The sequence below is a fragment of the Perna viridis genome, chromosome 10, assembly GCF_037379345.1.
Source record: "Perna viridis isolate PV_CMFRI_1.1 ecotype Kerala chromosome 10, ASM3737934v1, whole genome shotgun sequence".
NCBI lineage: Eukaryota > Metazoa > Mollusca > Bivalvia > Mytilida > Mytilidae > Perna > Perna viridis.
In genome coordinates, this window is record NC_142454.1 from 26223203 (window position 1) to 26246650 (window position 23448).

A 23448-nucleotide genomic window follows, 5' to 3' on the forward strand; every position below is an offset into this window, starting at 1 on the left:
TCATATGTTCATATTTGCAATGATTTTTATTTTTGCAAAAACAAGCAATCCTAGTATACATGTAACATGCAAATATTTGGATCGTAAGATTTAAGATTTACTATTTTTACAAGGAGGAGACCAAACAAGCACAGTTTCTGGCCCTTGCCATTGTATACTTTTCATCAGTCTTGATGGTATCAAAATACAGAGATATATTAGAGCCCCCTAGTCCTGCAGCCACACCCACCTCCAGTACCCATAGACAGTCATTCACTTCACACTCAGGTATGTATATGTTATAACTTTTTTTTTTTATTTACCGGTATCTTTAGATAGGTTTTAATTGCATCTTTATATCTGCATATTATGCATTTTAAAATTAGATTTTGAATATGTTTTGCATTCATTTATTACTCTTTCATATAGAAGTTTATTTTGAAATCATTCATCATTTTTCAAGTATGGTTTATTAACTAACTGGACAGAGGAATTGAATGATAAAGTTTAAACTTCTTAGCCTGTTATGACTTTTTGGTATATTGCTTTTTGTCAAGAAAATGTTCAGAAAAAAATGATTCCTTGATTTAGTGAGCTAGAGATTCAAGAGCAATGTTGTTTGGGAAATTATTTTTATTCATTTTAAGCTTATCTACGATGGTACTAATTCACACCTGATTTACTAAAAAAATAATAAATATCAAAGGCAGGGCCATTATTTTTTATTTGTACTTTGTACAGGCGGTTCTCTTTCTAAAGTTATTTACCACATAAAAATAATGCCATCTTTTGTATGGTTAGTCTTGTTAGATAATGTTCAAAAGATGGCAGATAGTAAAAAAGACCAAAGAGGTAAAATTCTTATTTTTAAAGGTATATTGGACAACTTTTATTAACAAAAAATAAGCTATTTGTAACCATGATGCAACAGGTAAACTATGCTTTGATATTTGCTGTAATTGTCAGAATTCCATGAATTCTTTGTTCATTATTATTTGCAAGCTTTGTAGCAAAATTACTGGTTTAAAATGATTTTTTTTATTGAACTACTTAGCATAGTTTACAAAGTATTGCTAGACAAGAGAAGATACTTGCAAAGCATATATTTTGATGTATAGCTTTGGCCCATAAGTAGTTATGCTAGAATATCTACATATCTATGTAAAGTTTAAAGCTTATTTTTTTCTAGACAGTTTGATGGTTGGAATAGCCAAACTGCTATTTATGGAAACAATGCTTGGAACAAACTGTTAAATGTCATATTGCTTAAATACAATTAGTAAGGCTTTGCTGTAGTTTTAAAGGAAAGCATGAAATCCAATTTTAGATACCAGTGATGTTGGGGAGTTAGTATTCAGTTGCAACTATGGATTGTATAAATTAAATTCAATATGCAGAATCCCTTTCATACTAATGCTGTGACTTTTGACCTATTTTATACTTGCATTTTTTGTTGAAATGCCACTATACTCGGCGTCACATAAATAACATACTGTTAAAATTTGAATAAAAATATTTTCTACGACTTTATTGACACCTACCGTCGTTTAAATTGTCTTAAATGACTTGCTCATTCGTTTAGCCAAACGGCTTCTCCCTGAACAAGTCGCTTTTAGCTTAAATCATGCGTAACAAATCCTTACGGGAAAATCCCATACTAATATCCGCCATGTTGGTTTCTACGGGACGATTTGTTTACAAACGAAGTGCGTAAGTTCCCGTCGAACTCCGGTGACAATCGTCTGCTTGATTAACTTCTCGGTATTGTACGTTGTTCGCGTAAAATAAATCCGAGATATCCGAAATAACGCCGAAATGCATTCTGGGTTCTTCGGTTTTTGGACAAACCATTTAAACGTAAACAACATCTCCTAGCAACCCGATCACTGTAAACATGGCCGACTTTTTACAATGTAAATATTGGCACCTAGAATTAAAATCTGACCGGAATTTAACGATTCAATGTTCAGGGAGAAGCCGTTTGGCTAAACGAATGAGCAAGTCATTTAAGACAATTTAAACGACGGTAGGTCTCAATAAAGTCGTAGAAAATATTTTTATTCAAATTTTAACAGTATGTTATTTATGTGACGCCGAGTATACAAGGTTTGTAGATTCAAAGTAGCATAAAAATATATCCTTTTTGTTTGGTCCTTTATCAGCTACTGGACTTCTTCAAAACTTGAGGCCATTGCTTAATCCACCCAATGGAGAAACACCTAAAACAGGTCTTCTGGTTAAAGATGCAGCTACTAAAGGGTCCTCAGACCCGGTCAGTCAGACACAGGAATCATCATCAACTTTGTCAAGTATCTTGGTCAAAAATGACATTGAAATTAATGATGACTCAGGCATCTTGGCCAATATGGCAGCTGGGGACTTAACGGTTGAGATTGAGGAAAAGAAAGATTCTGAAGAAGAAAATGACCCAAAAAAATCAGATGAAAATGATCAACAAGGTTTCATTGATTTGTTGTTCATTGTTGTTTACAAACATTTTTTTAATATTTTCTTCTTTTTTCATTTTTCATTGGTTTTTCTGTCATTATTCTTGATAGCATTCCTTTTTGTAATAGTTTTTCTATTTCCACATTGGTTCTACATTTCTGTATCACATTTTTTTGTTAACTTTACTACATTATTGGTCAAATCTTTTATCTTTCTTCTTGGCATATTGACTTTTAGGTTTTATTGTGTTTTACTTTTAATAGAGTTTTTTTTTCAATTGTAGAATTTTGTATAGTTTGTGTGTTGAGTTCATGTAATTATTTTTAATGCTATTTTTTTTTCAGGTTATATATTATACAAACATTTAAGCATTTTGTACAAAAACTTTAGATATTAGGACTGTTAATGAATGAGTTATCCCAGTGGACTAATTTTTGCATTTGACAAATAATCACAAATTGTAGTTTACCATTGTAATTGAATTTCAGTACTTCAAAACACTGATTTTTAATTTTAAAACCACAAAATTAATACATTTTCTGTATAGCACTTTGATAATACTAATATCCCATGTATTATTACTTTCTATGTAGTTTCACTACCAATTTTTTTTTTTTTTTTTTTTTTTTTTTTTAGTTATTCATGCTTAAATTAATTTTTTTTACATGTGACAACCTTGTTTGATTAAATACTTTTCAAAGACTTACATAAACTTGATAGATTTTCTCAGTAATCAAATATGCTGGAAATATATTGTAATTTTTTTTTATCAAAAGCATGGAAAAAACTCTTGGATTATGGTCTTTTTACAGAATTCACAAAATTTAGCAACCACGAAAAAATGTTTGTGTACAGAACTTATTTGAAGTTAAAGTAACATGAAATGAGTTTTTATTTGTTAATGGGACTTTTGAATTTTTTGAAAAAAGAACTTTTTATAGTAGCAGTTCAAAAGATCATGTATGTAAGGGATGGAAATTTTTAATGTATTTTTTATGATTGATTTTGTCAAAATTTTTAACATTTAAAAAAAAAATTAATTACTTATTTTCATTCTACAGATGGTGAAGAAGAAGAGGGTAGTGAAGAAGAGGAAGATGAGGAGGAAGATGAAGATGAAGAAGAGAGTGAAAAGGAAGAGGAAGCAGATGGCGCTCAAAAAGGGGAGACTACTGATGATGGGACAGAATCTGACAACAAAATTGATGAAACTAATGGAAAAACCAAAATAAAAGCTGACATTCATATCACAGATTCAACAGGTATATTCTGTTATTGGTTAAAGAACAAATTAGGTTATCTTGCTCATTAAAAGAGATGTAGAAAGTTCTTTTCTTGAATGTTTGCAATTGAGAAAATTACATTGGTTTTGGTTCTATGCAGGGGTTCAAGGGGTGGAAGGTGCTGGATTTTCTACAGTTTCAGAGAATCGGTTCTTGAGGAAAATCAAATGTCTTCAGTAAAGCGTCAAATAAAAGGTTTAAACATCTTGGACCAAGGTTAATGGAATCCAGACCTTGGACCACCACTTATTTGGACCCCTGCTATGCCAAATATTGGACATAATTTTAGATGTCAATGATCAAGATTTTATTAGATGAATCTACAGAAAAAAAATGTTTTGTGAATTATATACATGAGAGTTTTGGATCACCTTATGATAAAGTTGGCATACCAAAAAGAATGTCTTAATTTTACACCAATAACCTATTTCTTCAAATTCCTGTAGCTTTTATTTTACAAATAGGTTGGTATGACTATAACAATAAAAAATTCCTATAATTTTTATTTTAAATTTTAAGATATCATTTAATGAATACTTATCATTATCGTGTTTATGTAAGGGTCTTTCTGCAACAAAAAGTTGATAGTTTTTAGTGCAAATTTAAAGGGAAAAATGTTCTTTCAGCTACAAACATCAGGTCGATCAGAAAACGGTTTCTAATGTTATTTTGGTGATGGTTATATGTAGGCTTAAGGAGGTAGACCTAGGGGTAAGGGACATAATTCTTAAAATCAGTGATATGTTTGCATCATATTCAATTTCATCAAAGCCTATCAAGCTTTCATTTGAAATAGAATGAAATAAATCCAAGTTACTTTGATGCTTAGATGAGATTGATTTAAACAAAGGTTCCAATGATTTGTAGGAGTTATGTCCCTTACCCTAAGTCTACCTCCTTAAGCCTATTTGAGTTTTTTTTTCAGCTGCATGATTAAGAAATGCTAGCTGTAATTTCATTTGCAATTATGTTTTAGTGCAAAAAGGGTTTGTATTCTGTTATAAAGAAACCAAAGCTTTCCAAAAATCATTGATAGCTGCATTGTATGCCTGATTAGTAACCCATTAAAATCATTGATATGCATTTTATATTTTAGCTGTTGTGAAAGCTTCAGAGAGTAAGATTGACATTTTTGTTGTGCATCATTCATATCCACAAAAGTCTAAGAATTTAATCCCTTTGAACCCAAAATGTATCATACCCATTGCTTTGCGTAACCCTCATCTTATTTTGATCTTCATTGGTGTGCTGTTTGCTTTGCAGTATTTTAAGTTTAGCTGAGGGCATGTGCATGAGAGGGTTTATCTTGAGTACTGGTCCATGTGTAGAACCTCATTTGGTAGTCCTAAAATCTGTTGGACCAGGGATCAATGTGAAAACAAGTAAAACTTGGTCTGGTCCAATAATAATTTTGTACTTTTACATTGCATACAAAATGGATACAAGTTAGCTATCCAGTAAGGGCCTGAACTCAGTCAGAATCACAGAATGTAGAATTATGTGGACCATTGTTACCTTGTTTGGGTTAGAACAGTTCATGCTGAAATTTCACAGCTTTTAGTAGGAACCAATAATTTCAAAGTATTTCATATTTCAAGGGAACAGAAAAAAATAACTAAAATTTCCTATCCCATTGACTCGGATTGATTTCGATTTGAAACCACTGGTTTGAAACCACAAGCCTATGACTTGAAATTTTTTTTTAAATGAAATCATGGCTAGACCAAACCACAGGTTACACAAAACCTTTCATAAAAAGAGTTTCTATTGCAAAACAATAAATGTACCTTTTGTACCAATGGTCATTGTAATGTAAATGATAATTTCACATGTATGGCTTACAAGCTTGCTTTATAGTTTTGTGAACTGACAACAAGGTTTACACAACATAGGTCTTCTGCTTTGTGAATTGCTTACAAAGTTTATACTGTATATATTTTCTGCCTGTGACTCAGGTTAAGATTTGTGCTAAAAAAAGATTTCGTTATTTATTAAAAGTTCACATAGCAAGAAAATACATGATCATTCTTAAGTTGTTTGAACCAGGAAATGCAAATTCATGATGAAGTTCATGTCAATACTTGCCTTATTTTTACATGGATCAGTACTTAATGTTTTTTTAGTTTTAAGTGATATGTTGTATTTGATGTTGTGACATTTTGTTATCCATTTCCCATTAAATGTTATACATGTACCATTGTATGTTGCCTTCATAATAACTACATGTATTTTGTAATGCATACCTGTAATATCAATACTACAAATTACATGTATTTGGTTCTATAAAACATTTTAATATAAGGTTTTAAATTAGGTGTAATATCTTAAAAATAATACAAGTTTGAAGACAGTATTTTATGTGGTATATTTAGCAAAGGTGTTTGTTAAATCTAGACTATAACCTGTAGTTGAGCTGTGGTTATTACGCTCTTTGTTTTCCTTTTTACTTACTATTTTTTTTCTATTGCAAACTGGTTTACAGAAATTTCAAGTAAATAAGAAATCGTGTACATTCCAATTCTACTAAGTTTTTGAAATTGAATTTTAACCTTTAACTATGTTTAACACATTTTATTGTAGATGAAATAGTTTCAAATTTGTTTTACATTGAGTTATTCAAATTGGGTTTTTATAGAGTATAAGTGTTTGTTAGGTCTTTTTTTCTCTGGATAATGAAAATTTGAATGTGACTTCAGATGAAGAGACTGAATCTCAGAGTGCCGATCAGAGTGACTCTGTGGAGGAAGGTCAAGATCAGACAAAGGGAGATAATAAAGAGGAGGAGGAATCGGTACAAGAAGGTGCAGAAGGTGGGAAGGATAATCTGGATGTCAAAGAAAATGGTAAAATTCTCTGTCAACTAGGGATATGATTTTTATGGGCATTGATTTTATGAAATCAGATTTGACTTATCCTTTCCTAATATTACTGTATGCTTCTTTATGAAATGTCCTGTATCTGTTTCACTCTTTCTGTCTGTGTTCATTGTATCTCATGCCAGATCTAATATTAATTGTTGAAAATTAGTTGCAGACCTGATTTTCTTCTGCTTTAAAGCAGAATTCCACTTTCTCAAATCCAGATTTACTGTTATGATTCCTTTTTACCGTATGTTTACTTTCCACTTTGACAATCTCTGCTTAATTGGTTGGCTCTGTAATATTAGGTCAGTAGTTGAAAGTTTGATATAAAGTTACGTAAAAGCACAACTGTATCAGTATTTTTTTAAAATCAAAATTAGATTAAATAAACAAAAGGACTGTTTTAGTTTTTTATCCCTGCTTTTGGTTTGGATATAGCATCATGGTGTCCAATCATCCACTCATCCTTCTGTTTGTGAACTTGAGAGACTGCAATATCCTGTTTGACCATATGGTGATTGGACTGGGGATCGGGGAGTATTTGACTTTTTTATGTGCGTAATGGATCAAATATTGATGTTATATTTCTTCCTCATACACAGGTGTGGATGACCATGATACTTCAGTCACTTCCACCGAACAGGAACAAGAGCTAGAGTGGGATGGATCTGGTGAACCACAGTCACAACCTATCTCAGCCATCTCAGCAGGGACTCATGGTGTGAGGCATAACAGGCCCAGTCTCAAACTACAACTCAGTAGAAGTAAAATCCCTGGCCCTGTCGAGAACCTCCCAATGCCAGGAGAGGCTGTATCACTGACAGAGAGGCTTGATAAGGCTTTAGGATCTGTAGCTCCATTGCTGAGAGAAATATTTGTCGATTTTGCTCCATTTTTATCCAAGACATTAATTGGCTCACATGGCCAGGAACTGCTCATTGGAGGTAAGTTTTACATACATATGTTAGTCACCTCTACTTGTTTCTTTTTTTCACAATATCACATTAGATTGATGGTGTCGACTAATCATTTAGTTAAGACTATATTAAAGGCTTCTTACATGTTATTGTCGCTAACCTGGTTCTTTGTGTTGGCTTACCTTCTGCTGTAGATATGTAAAGGAAAGTCTTTTACAAAAAGATTCTTCCTGACTTTTAACTTAACTCTTTTTAGAGCATTCTATATTAATATTCTATTATAGGGGATTTATGGCTATTATTGGTAAAATAAAAAATGTGTTTTGCATACCCTTTTCTACAACATTCCTTCTTAACAACAAAAAGAACATTTCACTTGAAGCCTTGATTAAGTAATTTTCTTTTTTTTAAAGGTCTAGTCACATTAAAACAGAGCACATCAGTGGTAGAGTTGGTCATGTTACTGTGTTCTCAGGAATGGCAGAATTCCTTACAGAAACATGCTGGACTGGCCTTTATAGAACTAGTCAATGAAGGAAGGTAAGGATTATATGACTTGCCATAATAAAACTAGTCAGTGAAGAAAGGTTAGGATTATGACATACCTTTATGGAACTAGTCAATGAAGGAATGTAAGGATTATGTGACTTGCCTTTATATAGAACTAGTCAATGAAGGAAGGTAAGGATTATATGACTTACCTTTATGGAACTAGTCAATGAAGGAATGTAAGGATTATATGACTTGCCTTTATAGAACTAGTCAGTGAAGGAAGGTAAGGATTATATGACTGGCCTTCATAGAACTAGTTAATAAAGGAAGGTAAGGATTATAGGACTTGCCTTTATATAGAACTAGTCAATGAAGGAAGGTAAGGATTACATGACTGGCCTTCATAGAACTAGTTAATAAAGGAAGGTAAGGATTATAGGACTTGCCTTTATAGGACTAGTCATTGAAGGAAGGTTAGGATTATATGACTTGCCATAATAAAACTAGTCAGTGAAGAAAGGTTAGGATTATGACATACCTTTATGGAACTAGTCAATGAAGGAATGTAAGGATTATGTGACTTGCCTTTATATAGAACTAGTCAATGAAGGAAGGTAAGGATCATATGACTTACCTTTATAGAACTAGTCGACAAAGGAAGGTAAGGATTTTATGACTTGCCTTTATAGAACTAGTCAGTGAAGGAAGGTAAGGATTATATGACTGGCCTTCATAGAACTAGTTAATAAAGGAAGGTAAGGATTATAGGACTGGCCTTCATAGAACTAGTGAATGAAGGTAGGTAAGGATTATAGGACTGGCCTTCATAGAACTAGTCAGTGAAGGAAGGTAAGGATTATAGGACTGGCCTTCATAGAACTAGTCAATAAAGGAAGGTAAGGATTATAGGACTGGCCTTCATAGAACTAGTGAATGAAGGAAGTAAAGATTATAGGACTGGCCTTCATAGAACTAGTTATTAAGTTTAGGATGCCAGGATTTGTCTTTAGACTATTTAAACTTTATTTCTTGGTTCTTAAGCTTTTTTTCTTGAAAATAAATGGAAGAAAAATACTTTTCATTTGACATTTTATTGCTGTAAAATGATGATGAGAGTACATTTTTCATCGCCTAAAAAACAATAGCAGAGTCTTGGTTTTTTGTGTTGTTTTTATGGGTGTAGGGCCATTCCAAAAAGAAACCAGGGCTTGAAAATAAAAAATTATTTTTAGTGGCTCGATAGTACTAGTCAGTGAAGAAAGTTATGAGGTGTTACATTTTCACATTACTATTGAAATTTTACCTTCCAATATTTTGAAATTAATGTGTGTGTGTCTTAATTTTGGTACATGGCTGTTAAGTTTTACCTAAGATATTTGCTAATACATGTATATGAATCAGGACATCAGGGAAAAATTGTCTTCATTATTTCAGATTATTGGCTCATGCTACAAGGGACCATATTGTACGAGTAGCAAATGAAGCGGAGTTCATCCTTAACAGAATGAGGGCAGAGGATGTACAGAAACATGCAGAGTTTGAGGTTGGTGTTTTTATTTTACTTGATATGGCAATTAAAATTGGGTAATGATGCACCCTAAAAGAGATGAAAGGGGGCCTGTGATTGTGAAATGACTCATTGAGGCATGAATTATAAACTAATTTTAATGAATTACTGTTTGATAATTTGGCAAAAGAATAACTTTCAATGTTTGAGTATTTAGAATTTCCTTATTTAGAGAAAACAATCAGTAATATCTTCAAGTATTGTTTTGTTGAACATGCATTTCGGAATGTGTATTTCAGTCACTTTGTGCTCAAACTATGTTGGATAGAAAGGAAGAAGAAAAGTTATGTGACCATTTGATCAAATCTGCAAAGAGGAGGGATCACCAAGTGGCAATCAGGTTGAAGGACAAAATTCTATACATACTGACCAATAAACATGGAGCATGGGGAGATCCTTGTGAAGTGTAAGTGTTCTATATATATACTGACCAATCAGTATGGGGCGTGTGGAGATTTTTGTGAAGCGTAAGTATTCTATATTTACTTACCAATAAACATTCGTCTATGGGAAGTCCATGTATAGTTTCTTGTTCCTTACATATCCGTGAATAATTCAAATTTAATTTCACCATGCAGTTCTCCATTTTTACTTTTAAATTTATGCCTTGCAAAATGTTCTACAATTATGTATGTGATTAGAAACTTCACACATTTAATATGATTTATACAAACCCAGCCACTCGCAGCAGATTCTCAAATGATAAAAAAAGTTCCATGTTTCATCCATCTTTTAATGACTTGATGTATTATTTTATTGAACTGCCTAGGTGGTCTCAGGGTAATGTGCTCACTTTAAGTACGGGAGGTCGTGTGTTTGATCTCCGACCAAGTTACAACAAAGACTTTAAAATTGGTTGTCATTGCCTTCCACCAAGCATGTGATACATGTATTTAAGGGGATAGAGTAACAAATGGTTTGCTCAGACTCAGAATAATGTGTCCTAGTGGTGGCATGCCAACCTGTAGGCTGTTGCTTCTGTAAGCTAGCACAATAAAAATCTGGCTGAGAGTGTTGGACATGTACAAAGCAGGGTCTGTTTGATTAGTAAATCTTTTCATCCTGAAATGCATGGAATATCTGCCATAGGACTTTTAACCATGATAAATCAATCAATCAACTTATTGTAAACCGTACTCATTACAGACCAGTAGAATTTTGGAAGTTAGATGTTTGGGAGGATGACTCTAGGAGGAGGAGGAGATTAATAAGGAATCCTTATGGAACAACACATCCTGAGGCTGCTCTGAAAGCTGCAATAGAACATGGTAAAACATTTTTTTTTCAGAATTTTTGGGCAATAGGAACAAATCACAATAAATTAACCAACAGTAATGCTTGTAATTTTTATAGTTTATTAATATCTTTCTTTTTAATGCAAAAATAAGGAGCCTAAAAGTTGATTAACTTTCATTTACAGTTGAACAATTCATTTTTCCAGATATTTTGTAAGTATTTATATTTGTGGATATCAACTTGCATGGATTGTCAAAATTTCATTTATTTCTGGAGTATTTGATTCTTGGATTTCTTTTAGTTTTTCAATGGAAATTTTACATGGTGTTCGATATTCGAATTTAATTTTTATGGCTAAAATGATTCAAAATATTATACCTGTTCTTGCTTTCAGGAGCAGAAGAAGATGCAATAAACCAAGCAAGAGAAGCTTTCCATGCTCATCTGGCTTCACAGAAGAAGGTACAACAACTTCCTGATTATACTGATGAGGAACTAATGATGGAAGAAAGAGATTTAGAACCTGAATATAATGGTTAGTATCACACATGTTCTACAAATTATCATACCCCCACTCAATGAGTGGGTGGTATATTGAAATCACCTTGTCCATCCATCATTTTGTCCAACCAAATTTTCATCACAAAAATATGGGCTCCAAGTGGGTGGATTGATTTCAAATTTCATGTGTGGCTTCATATAGATAGGGCATATGTTTTAAGCAATTTTAGTTGTACAATTTCAACTTCCTGTACAAGTGGAGATACACATAGCATGACTTCATGTTTTTTACTGTACTGTAAACAAATTTGTTTTTGTGTTTTAGGATGTCAAATCAATTCAATAGTTGTTAGATATAGGAACTGATATTTGTTATACCCCTTGCGAACAGTTTTTTAAACAAATATTTGCAAGGTTAGGCCAAACCACGAAATTTTGTTCCAAACGAAAAGGAGATTTCCTTTGATGAGTTTACTGGAAACCTTAAAAGCATGAATTCAAGAATCCACGAACATGTGTTTCTTCCCTAATCCACAAAAATTGGTATCCACAAATTAAAGTACTTTCACAGTAAATCACAGCCACTTGTTCAATCTGCTTTGTACTTTCTGATATGTCTCTCCTTTGTGTTGTAGGACCTGTAGCTCTGTCTACCCCATGTAAGCTGATAGCACCAGGAGTAGCAGTAGCTGGTACCATGGCTGTTACAAAATCCGAAATGTACTTTGAAATTGATGAGGATAATGAGGAGAATAAGAAGATTGATCCAAAGGTAAATGTCAAAACAGGTGGTATAGATATGTTTACTTCGTGTTATATTTGTGTATTATGTGTGAAAACAGACAAGACATGTTCAGTGTACAGCAGATGAAGGTTTTATTTTTTTAAATAAGACTTTTATTGTTACTGCATCCATACTTAATAGGGGTAGATTTTCATTATGTCAGTGAAAATGGTTTAAAAATGTGGACACAGAACTTATGCTTTTCTGTACTTTCTTGCAAAAACCTGTCCCTTATTCAATCTGGCTGCAATAACTGAGGAAGGCCTTATAGACTAACAAAAAAGTCACCAGACATTTCAAGTATTGATATTTAAATAAATTCAACTGTGATCTTTCAGTAAAATGTCAAATTTTATTTCAGGTGGTTGGTGATATGTAGGTATATTAATGTGTCAACACATTTTACTGAAAGCTAATTAAAAAAACTTAAATTTTGGCATCTTTTACCACTTTGGAATTTAGTTTAATTTGTATACAGTGACCTTCATCTGCTACCAATATAATTTTGAAATTTTATTTCAGCTCGGGGTCATTATTACTTATGAGTTATGCTTGGTTTGCACCCAGGAGTTTTTAGTTTATATTTCAGGTTAATAATGTAGGTTAAAGTCATGAAGTTGACCTCTGTTAATTTGTTACAAGAAACAAGTTTTCGGTACAGGATGAAGCAGGAAAGAAGTCTAGAGAGAATCCATGGTGAGAATATGTGAAGAGATAAATAAAGGGAGATAATTAGGGCAGTTGGTGAAACTGATGGGAAATATTATTTGATTATCTCCCTTATACCAGTTTTTCTATAAAGTGAGAAAAAAAATCTTGACACTTCAGCTGCATAAATAATACATTCTAATATTACACAAGTTTTCAATTTGATTGATGCCTTGAATTCTACCAGACTTCCCATGAGTATTAGGTTTGTAGTGTAGCTCAGCACTTCAGATTTTGAATTGATTTCAGGAACTTACTCTAGGGAGAAAGAAGCTATTGTAATAGGAAAGCCAAATAAATGTAACTTTATAGATTATTCCTAACTTCTTTTTTAATATAGACAGTTCTTCGCATAGTGTCAGCCATTGCAAACTATGTGTTTTTCTATTGAGTTCTTCAACTGCTAGATTTTGATAATGTTTCAATTCAAAATTTCATTCTCAAAATGGGCCCTAAGGAGATATTTCAGGACTGGGCACCAGGAAAGTTAAAAACATATTTTTAATCTGTTAATACTGAATGTGTGATTCTTAAACTGTAAATATTAGACATGTGATAAAAGTTAATTAACCAAAGATACATACATACGTCAGTGACATTTGCAGTTCGTGTAAACAATATCTGTTTATTGAATGTCCACAAAAAAATCACTTTTTGTCTTGGTAAAATCACCATTAAAATATTCCTATTTTCACAGTAACTTGGGATTAAATGGTGATATAATGAGTTAAGAATATTCTCATGCTTAACTGCATTTTTGTTATGCCTTAGAGAAAAAATTCTAAATTTTATTGAAGAATTGTTAATTCAAATATCATTGGGGGTGTTTATTGTGTTGTCACAGTGTTGTAATGATTAAAAAGTTATAACTCGAAATACATACTAAAGAGGTATATTATATAACCCACCGATCAGATATTATGATTTTGCTCAAGAATGTTTGTAAGGATAATTTCTGGCAGCTAAGGACCAATGTGGTGCTATGATTGGGATAAAAGACAACAGTATAATATAGTGAAGATTAAAGATTGGGTTATATTTTACAAGTTTGAGAAATTCAAGTATTTTTCATGGGTGGAGCATAGCAGAATGAGTGAAAAACCAAGAAATTCTTTAAAGAGTGAAAGATAATCCTTTCTTTCTTTTTTGATCGATTTCAGTTGAAGATAGCCCAATGAAGACAGATCATTAATTTGCTCCATTTTTCAGCATTATTCATTAATATAGATTCTGTACTTTTAGACAAAAGAAATAGGTTCTTGTACACATGAATAGTGAAGATCAGGTATATCTTCCACTCATGTGAGAAATTCTACGTCTTTCCTTTGTTCTGCTAGGCCCCACTCAGAATAAGACGGAATTTCTCAGACTCTTGGAAGATATCCCAGATCTTCACTGCCCACTCGTTTTAGAACCTAATAATCTTTATCTTCTGCGAAAACATAAATATTTTTTTCGTTTCTGCTAGAGAAGTTCTGCAATTTCTTGAAACATAGTATATAGTGACGTCAATTTTATTTTGATGTCTATGATACTGCTACTTTTAAGACGTTTAGTTAAGACTAGCACACCTGACCTTGTCTTACATGGGATGTATCAACTTCTGGAAGAATAGCACTACTTATTTCAATAATTATTGCAAAGAGAAATATCTTTTTTCGACTCCATTAGAAATGTTAAGATGTAAGTGAAACATGTTTGGCTTCAATCTGTTTCATGTAGTAGTTTTCATATCCTCTTTTGTCTACCCTGGACTTGACTTTTTTTTTTAGCAGCTCAGTGGGTGTTTTTATAGGAGCAGAGGATGCTTGCCCTACCATTGCATCTGGTCCATGCTCCAAGTTTTTAGTGGATTCCAAGTTGCTCATTTACTTTAGTTGCTTTGTGCATATTGTTTTGGTTATTTTATGTTATTTGTAGCTTGTGTCTCTTTTCTATTTTTGGTATTTGTATATAGGTTGCATTCTTTTGTTTTCACCAAAGTCTGGGTTCCCTTGGTTTTCCTCTCATTAACATATGTGTTTAAGAGTTGGTAAGGATGTACAATATACAGTCTTAATTTAGGATTTTTATGTTAGAAAAAGATAACAATCAAAGGCATTTTGAGATTTGATTTATACATTTTCACTGCCTTTAGTCTTTTGTTGGTACATAGGAATTATGACACCTGCCTGTCTATCTATACATTCAAGTGTCAGTCTCGGTAAGAATCAGGCAGTATAGTATGAAAAAAAAATTGCAAGTTAAATTTGACTATTTGCACCAAAAGAATCATCAATAAAAAAGATAAGATTTTCTATATCACTTTTGTAAATATAGTTATAACTACATTGAAATGCACTGAAAATGAACATTCCAATGGCAGATAACTCTGTTAAAAACCTGATTTTTCTAACATTCTATTGAAATTTCTGAGCAAATTGGAAATGGTCTTTTCAAATTGATTTTTGATTTTCCTCATTTTGCCAGATTCTTACAAAGACTTACATGTACATGTAGTGCGGTGGGTGTATCGCTCCATGGGCTTACTTATAGTTCTGAATATCTCTGATACTATGGTCCTGTATTTTGTACCAAGTTGCTTACACTTATCGTTCATTTTGGGTATCAAATATTGATATTTAATAAAGATGCCAAGAGATGTGCAGAATACATTTGAATATCTGAACTCTTTTTGCTTTCATTTCAAAACCATCATCTTTTAGAAAGATTCTCTTTTTTATTATGATCAGGGTATTGTGCAACCTGGTTTTAGAAAGCTGTAAAAATGAGTTCAAAAACAGTGATACCTAGACTTGCCACAAGTCTCTCTGTAATATATATATATATTATTTGATTAAGTATCATTACTATCAAATAACATTTACTACAGAGAGAATTGTAGCAAGTCTAAGTAATACCCCAAGCAATGATATGTTGATCTTTACTTCATTACTTTCTGACACTACTCTCTAGTTACAATGTTATTGCAACATCTGTGTATCCTGTTTGTAGTTATTCTTTGACTTACTGCAATATTTTTTCGAAAAAAAAAACATTATCAACCTTCAAGTTTGTATAAAAGCTTACTCTGCTTTAGGTTTAGAGTTTTTTTTGTGTCATGCCTGCACTGCCTCATAATATAAATTCTTATGCCTTAGGTTTAGTTTGGGTTGTGTTAGGAAGATGTACTTTTATAAGGAAAATGTATTGTTAATGTGGTTTGGTAGACCATCATTTGTTGTTTGTACATTTACTGAGAAATATGAAATCCCATAACTGGGAAAATCACCAAAAACTCAAATACATATAATACACCTTTATAATTTTAACCTTAGGAATTTTGTTGATGTATTTATAAAGGTTTTCCTTGTATAGAAAAAGAAATAAAATGATAGTTTATCCCGAAAACAGATCAGGCCATAACATTGGAAAATTTAACCACACAATAAAGCATTTATCATTTACCACGTATGAATCAGCTGTAGCTTGTTCAACATATTTTTTGCTAAGTTTACTTTTTAGTAGCCACAAGGTTACAAGTAGCCACAAAGACAGAATCATCCTTTACATCACATCACATTACATGAATCATACGATTTTACCCTTGTTCAAGTCGTAGCCTGGTCAACCTCTGAATCATAGCAGTAATGGTCCTGTTCAAGTCATTATTAGGCCTCCTTTGGGGTTAATACCAAATTTATGACACTTGTTTTCCTGTTTGCTGTTCCACAGGACCTTTGGGTTGATACCAGATTTACAACACCTGCCGTTCCTTGATCTGAGCAATAATACCTGGTTAATAGTAGAATCAGGCATTTGTAAAGGTCACAATTATGAACAATATCATTGCTATCAATTGTTAACTTACAGCTATGCAGGATGACACTCAGGTTTTTAAATTTTATTTTTCTCAACAGAAAAAAAAGGTTTATTACATTATGATCCTTACAATACTCGTTCTGTTTCACTCAATGTGTTGCTTTATCTACCCGATTGACACAATTCTGATTCTTTTTAAAATAATTTATAGGTCCTCAATAATGGGGTTTGGTTTCAATAATCACGTTATCAACTTAAAACATAAAGTTTGCAGTCCAATTTATTTTCTTGTGTAGTAAACTACAGTCTGGCATGATCAGAAAAGCATGAAACATTTTAATCATCAATAAGAAGGTATTTTGTCTTGTCATTTTTGTAATACTTTTGCTTCTCTCTTATTAATTTTTGTTACTGCTAAATGTTGACGGTAAAGACCTAAGATACATTCTTATGTATTTTGTCAATAACATAACTATGAAAGTTTTATTTTCGTGTTTCTTTTTCCAAAATCCTTTAATCGGTAGAAGTTTTAATTTGCATTTTCTTATGCATATCATATCATTTTCTTATTTGCATATCGATGTTTGGATACAGCGTCTAAGTTATCAACACAAATGAACATTTCGTAAGGAATTTTTATTTGTGAAACCACGAACTATAGTTATTTAAAACAGTATACCATTATACAGACAGTGCTAGCAATTGCACCAGTCTTCTAACACAATGTATATGCCACGAAGCTAACTTTCTCTGTTGCCATGTCCTTCATATATTTATGGTGCTTACATTTAAGTACACCTGCCATTTAAGGAAATCGAAATCCGTATGCAGCTCTTCGTTCAATTAACATTTTGACAAAAAATACTTCGTTGTGGTTTGAACTTGATCGTAACCTCTGACCCCTTGTTTATCTAGAGATAAATAAAGTAAGGGCACAAACATCAAAGTATGAACAATATTAATTAGAGTTAAGCCTTTTGATAGACATACATGTAAACTTATGCATACATGAATTTATTTAAAAGCAGTAATTCTTTTAATTAGTCATGAATTGGACCGTATTGTAGTCAAAATTCGTTTGAAGAAATGAAATATGATATAAACAGAGACAAAAAGTTTCATTTAAGTTGAATTAGTAAATTAATTAGGCATTTTAATTATGATTAAATAAGGAATAAATACTCAAATTATGGTAATGGTTTTAATTAGTTTTGCAATAAATTATGTCAAAGTTGATATGTTCTGAATGAAAAATGTTCGTTGACCACAATTTTAGAATGTTGAAAAAGAACTTTGCTTTGATGTTCTTTGAGTTGACGTTGTATGATATTTTAAGATTCTCAATAGTACTTTTAATACACCCACAAGAATGGGAAGTTCCTGTTCAAAATGCTTTGTTTTTTCTCCGCCCGACTTCTAGAGTTCTATTGGACTACATAGAATGCCTGTTAGGTAAGGAATTTTGAAGAGGACATAAACGTTTTCTTAAAGAACTTTGACCGACTTGTTTTTAATGTAGAAAAGTGCTCATGGTTTAATGATATAATTAGACAATTTAAATACGTCACATATGTGGTTGTATATTTGGCCGACTGGGCTATCCCAGGACAATAGTTGTTAGGAAAAAAACATATATAGAAAACTTTTTATAACTAACAAAAGATATTACATATGATATTCATGGACAAAAAGAAAAAAAAAATATATTTTTTTAAATATTACTATTCTGAAACCCAAAAGTTCCTTCACCCGTTAGGACATTTTCAATCACCGAAGAAATTTTAAAATTCACCGAACACAAAAACGTGGAAAATTTTTAATAACGTATGTGTTCGCTATTTTATGTACTTTTCCTCTGATTCTTCACAAATTTGCATTTTAGTAAAGATATTTGAAAACAAAATCTGGTTTTAAAGAGGTTGTTAAATCCACCTTCTTGCATGACATGATGTAAGCATTATTTCGTGTAAAATACAGAAAGTAGTTTGTTAATACGGTACTTTGGGTATATTAGACTTTTTAGCCAAAATCGAGAACGTGTTTGAAACAAGTTGAAAGAAAAAAAGAACTACCAGGCTGTTTTTATGTACATTTAGAAAGAAAAACGTGAAACAAGAGTTTAAACTTTTAAGGACAAGAAACGTAGACAAATTGAAGGCATAATGTTTAAGTTGTAGCTAAGAAGTTAAAACGTTTTTCGCGAAAAAACGATAGATGTCAAAACTACAAATCAAAGAGAAGCTAACAGAGAAATCTGAAGATCGTCAAAGGTAAGATTTTCAGTTTTATATCTCCATTTTGCGAGAAAAATTTTTTTTTGGTATGCCACTGTCAACACATCGTTCGATGACCCGAAACGACGACGGATTAAAATGATATTTTGGAAAACCATATCGGAGGCTACAGAAGGACGTTTCTTTTCGCTCTTCGGTTTAATGATTTTCAACGGTCAACTCCTCTAAAATCACATTTGCCAATGTTTTGAACTTGATATCGGGTTTATTTTTTTTCTCGTTTTATTTACGAAAAATCTTTTTAGTGTGGCAAAGTGAGTGGTTGTGGATGCTTTTAACCCCCATTTCGAAACACCTTTTTTGTTTTAATCTCTCCAAAAATAGGTTTAACAATCTTGGCAGATATGATGAAAGGGTGGCTAATTGCTTTTTGTTTAGATTGGTCAAACACTGTAGACTTTAGCTTTCGGATTTTAAGGTGGTTGAATAAGTCTCTTCAGAGTCTCTTGCTAGTATTCGGTATGTTAACAGATGAAAATATTGAATACGCAAAGTATCGGTAATAAGCCACCTTTTGTCGTCTTCAACTGGTCGGAATAGGAAAGACGTTTTTTTATTAAACGATTCTTTTGAAATTTTAACACATCGTTCCTAGGAACTTTGGTGGGAGCCATGTAGTTGTTATTAGGTCTTTGTCTCACCATTTTGAAAAAAAATAAGCTAAAATAGTGGGAAATGGGTGTTATCATCTGAATTGATAGAAACGATTAATTTTATATCCAATTTTTATGATTGACATTTTTATTTTGAAATTTTAATCTTAAAATTTTATTGGGTAGACATATCTTTAATCGTTTTGGAGTTGAAGGTGTACGAAATTTGGCATAGCCTAAAAAATTGCTGTTCTTAATATTTTTCCTGGGTAGACTTATCTTCAACCGCTTTGGAGTTAAAAGGACTTTGAACTTAAGCCATGCAAAAAAAAATATTAAAAAATCTACTTTTAAAAAAGTTTTTGGTCCGATTTCCAATTTCTTTAATTTTATTATTTTTTTATTCCTTATGAGAATACTGCGTGCGTCTTTCATTCAGATTTCCTATATATCTTCAATAAGGTACTAAACGGGCCACACCCAAAAATTGACTTTTTTTATTTTTGGTCCGGTTTAGAACTAAAAAAAACAATCCTTTGAGTTATTTATGAAAATCCTTTCCAACAGTTTTCTATCAGATTTACATCTCTTATGCTTTTGGTAATAGGGATCGAAAAAGGTCTTCAATTAGCACCCGTAAAGCAGAACTTTTTTCATCTTTAATTTCAATTTAAATTTTTAAATATATTGTGTCCACACTTGCCCCTTGTGAACATAATTCAAATTCTGCGATCGTATCATTCTGCGATCCTTGTAACTCTGTTATGTAAAGGATACATATAGTTCCGTTGTGTTCTCCATACCAATCCAAATGATGTTTATCCTCCATTTCGAAGATAACCTTTATGCTCAGAAAAGACAAAACGTGCTGGAGGAATAAGACTGATATAAAAACGGATATGAAACGGTCTACATAATTTCGGTAGTACCTGACAAGTGAACAAAATTCCCATTGGGAAAATATTTCCAAACAAGTGTCCGAACAGTATATCGTTATCTTTGTGCATTGTTTTATATGGGAACGACAAATGTTGTCTTATTTCTCCTACAGATTTAACATTGCTGTCATGCGTCGCCCACTCTTGAATGCTATATGTGATTTAAATATAAAAATTTAACATCTTCTCATTTTATTAACATAGCGTAATTTTTCTTTTTTCCCCCTTTTGACAGTTTTCTTTGTTCCCCTGATTACTCTTTGATCATTCAGTCTTTGAAAACAAGAATAACAATATTTTGATTTTTGTGTATGTCCATATATCGTGGTAACTTTGATAGCTTCTCTCGTGGTATTATATTGCATTTTTATTAGCTCAGTTGAATTGCTATTTCTATTTCTTTGAAATTTCTTCATTATTAATGCAACTCTCAGTATTCTCTGTACTTCGGGAAAAAAAATCTGGACTACAACTAAGCGATTCTAAAGACTAAAATTGATACTCACTGCCTCTCTACAAAGCACGCGGCATATACGAAATAGAGTGACGAATGGTCTGTCTGTTGGCTGTTGCTTCTACTTCTTGGTAGCACAATAAAAATCCTTTTCAGCGTGTACACAAGTACACAAGTACATAACTTGGTCTGTTAGACCAAATGTTTCGGTCATGAAATGGACTAATTATCTAGCATTAGACTTCAGAACATATAATAGAAAATGACCAACGAAATGGTATAACGTACTTGCTTACCAAGAAAAAAATATTATTCAAAGGAAATACTGGCATTCTGTTTTATTTGCTTCTTAGAAGGTTTCAAAAGATCAAAATGAAACATAATTTTTCTTCAGAGACGAATACATTAAACTTTAAATCGGGATTTTGTTCATTTTTTTCACTTTCTTTAAAGACATGTCCTGTATACTACACTAATGAAGAAATAACACATTTACAAACATATCCGGGAAACATAACGTAAAAAAGTCCCATTAGGTAAGCATAATTACATATTCAAGATGGACATAGTTTAATTGATTTGTGTCGAGAAATAAGATATTTATATTGTCAGTGTTACACTATATATTAATGATTTACGACTAGAACCTCTGTGGTCCTGTCATTTGTAAGAGGAATATGTTAAGGTTTCTGACATGTGTGTCGTTGATGGGTCGTAAAACTCCTGTAATATGCCATATGAAGAAATTATCTTAACGAGACACAAGTTCCGATAGTCCCTACGTGATAAAAAGTGACCAGGTGCTGTTTTTGTCAGATTGTCCCTAGATGAAACAGCATTATTATTTATGCCGCTTTCTGATATTAAAGAAAATTCACCATGTTAACAAATCATTGTGTTCTTGTTTTTAAGAATATATTAAGTATTTTTCATTACATTGCAATTTTAAAATATTGGTTTTCACTAGTTGCACGTCTTAATTCTTAGACATCGGGTTTGTGAAAAGGAGGATGTAACTTACAAAAAATATTTTTAAAAAGAAAACATTTGAATAGGCTGATATATTTTTGAAATTTAATTTCAGATTTTGTATGGGCTGCATTAATTACAAATTTATGAGATAATGATACAATTAATTAGATATGAGAAACTTTTAGATAAGTCAATTCTTAATCAAATGTATTTCATTAATAAATTGTACGGACAAAGGCATACAACTTCTACAATAACGTTAGATTTGATCAGGAAAATATTTTTATTGCGATGTCAGGTTACATGCATAAATGACGGAATATATTTCATAAATCCATGCATGTCATTGGCATCGTTATATATAAAAATGTTATTTCTTATTTACTAGTAAATATACTAAATATACCTTGATCAATTGGTTCTTTGGTGACCCTCTAGCAGTCCTAAGGGTATGTGTTTGCACTTATATACATCTGTTTTCGACGGTGTTAATGTTTCGGTTCCCTTTGAAGTCTACTGGCCACTTGTTTACAACTATTTACGCTTGCCAATACACATGACCATACAATCACAATACATATAATCACAAGCAAGTAAAAGCTTCTGCAATCGTTTATGTTTCTTTCTCTTTTTTTTCTCTTGTTTTATTCAATACAGCCATATATTATGTTTTAACATTAACTAGATTATCCTCTTTCAATTTGGCAGAAATTTTAATATACAACCGTTCTATAATTATGAAAAATTTGGATAAAAAAGATTTTCTTTCAGAAAATATCAAAATGTTTAACAAGAGCTACATGTGTTTTGAAAAACGAGAACTTAACCGTAAGTGAGGTAATAATGAGGTGTATTCCATTACGACTGTATAATGTAGGGCGGACGTTGATAGTTCATATAAAAGTCACTTCGTATAACAATCAGACTTAGAGTCTCAGGCCTGCCATATGTACGCATTTACTTATATGTATATAATTAATTATTCTGCACTAGTCAACCTTTGGCTATTTGGACTTAATAGGTACCATGAAACCATTGCCTACATGAAATGTACATTCGTATGATTTCTGGCATGTTCTCGTTATTTCTAAACAAATTAATGTTGGATTTTTATGGAAAAATGCTTGTTTCTTGAATATGACATGTTTGTGGGAAAACCTCGAACTTTATCATTTTCGCACCTTTTTTCCTTATTTGACCGAGTTGCCTACTTGTCCTAATACACCTGTTCGAAGTAACACTACATTATATTTATCTGTAAATCGTCTTACTTTTCTTTTATTTATTAAGTATGATTTTGATAGATATGTATTCTGGCCTCTTGCTTCTGTTGCATCTGTTCTGAGTAGCTTAAACTGTTCAGATTTCATAAATGTAATGGAAAATGCAATGTTTTTTTTTTTAAATATTGCCGCCCTTTTTAAGTTGTAAGTTTTGTTTCGTGGTAAAGCCTCTTACTGAAAACATAATTTTCACCTATTTTATATATGAAGTGCAGATAAGTTTTTCTAGCACAGAATTTAGAGAAAATAACGATATGTTTACGTTAATAAATTTGTTAAAGTCAAAATTTAACACCTCCGCATACTTGTCGTAGATATTTATGTGATGAGGGCATAT

The 23448-nt window shown here is 32.0% G+C and overlaps 1 protein-coding gene across 8 annotated transcripts in view; it reads left to right on the top strand.

The window, feature by feature from the left end:
* Positions 1 to 23448, top strand: part of LOC148605159 (neurobeachin-like) — a 169948-nt gene that overhangs the window by 35540 nt on the left and 110960 nt on the right. For 4 of the 8 annotated variants that reach the window (XM_088548653.1, XM_088548657.1, XM_088548655.1 and 1 more), the window contains 12 exons: positions 114 to 267; positions 2142 to 2438; positions 3489 to 3689; positions 4807 to 4827; positions 6407 to 6553; positions 7174 to 7515; positions 7902 to 8028; positions 9415 to 9523; positions 9787 to 9953; positions 10694 to 10815; positions 11178 to 11318; positions 11920 to 12056. In XM_088548653.1, the coding sequence (XP_088404779.1) occupies positions 114 to 267; positions 2142 to 2438; positions 3489 to 3689; positions 4807 to 4827; positions 6407 to 6553; positions 7174 to 7515; positions 7902 to 8028; positions 9415 to 9523; positions 9787 to 9953; positions 10694 to 10815; positions 11178 to 11318; positions 11920 to 12056 (1965 nt within the window). Of the gene's footprint in view, positions 1 to 113; positions 268 to 780; positions 832 to 2141; positions 2439 to 3488; positions 3690 to 4806; positions 4828 to 6406; positions 6554 to 7173; positions 7516 to 7901; positions 8029 to 9414; positions 9524 to 9786; positions 9954 to 10693; positions 10816 to 11177; positions 11319 to 11919; positions 12057 to 23448 lie in introns of all 8 variants that reach the window. The other 4 variants (XM_088548659.1, XM_088548654.1, XM_088548656.1 and 1 more) reach the window with 4 other exon arrangements.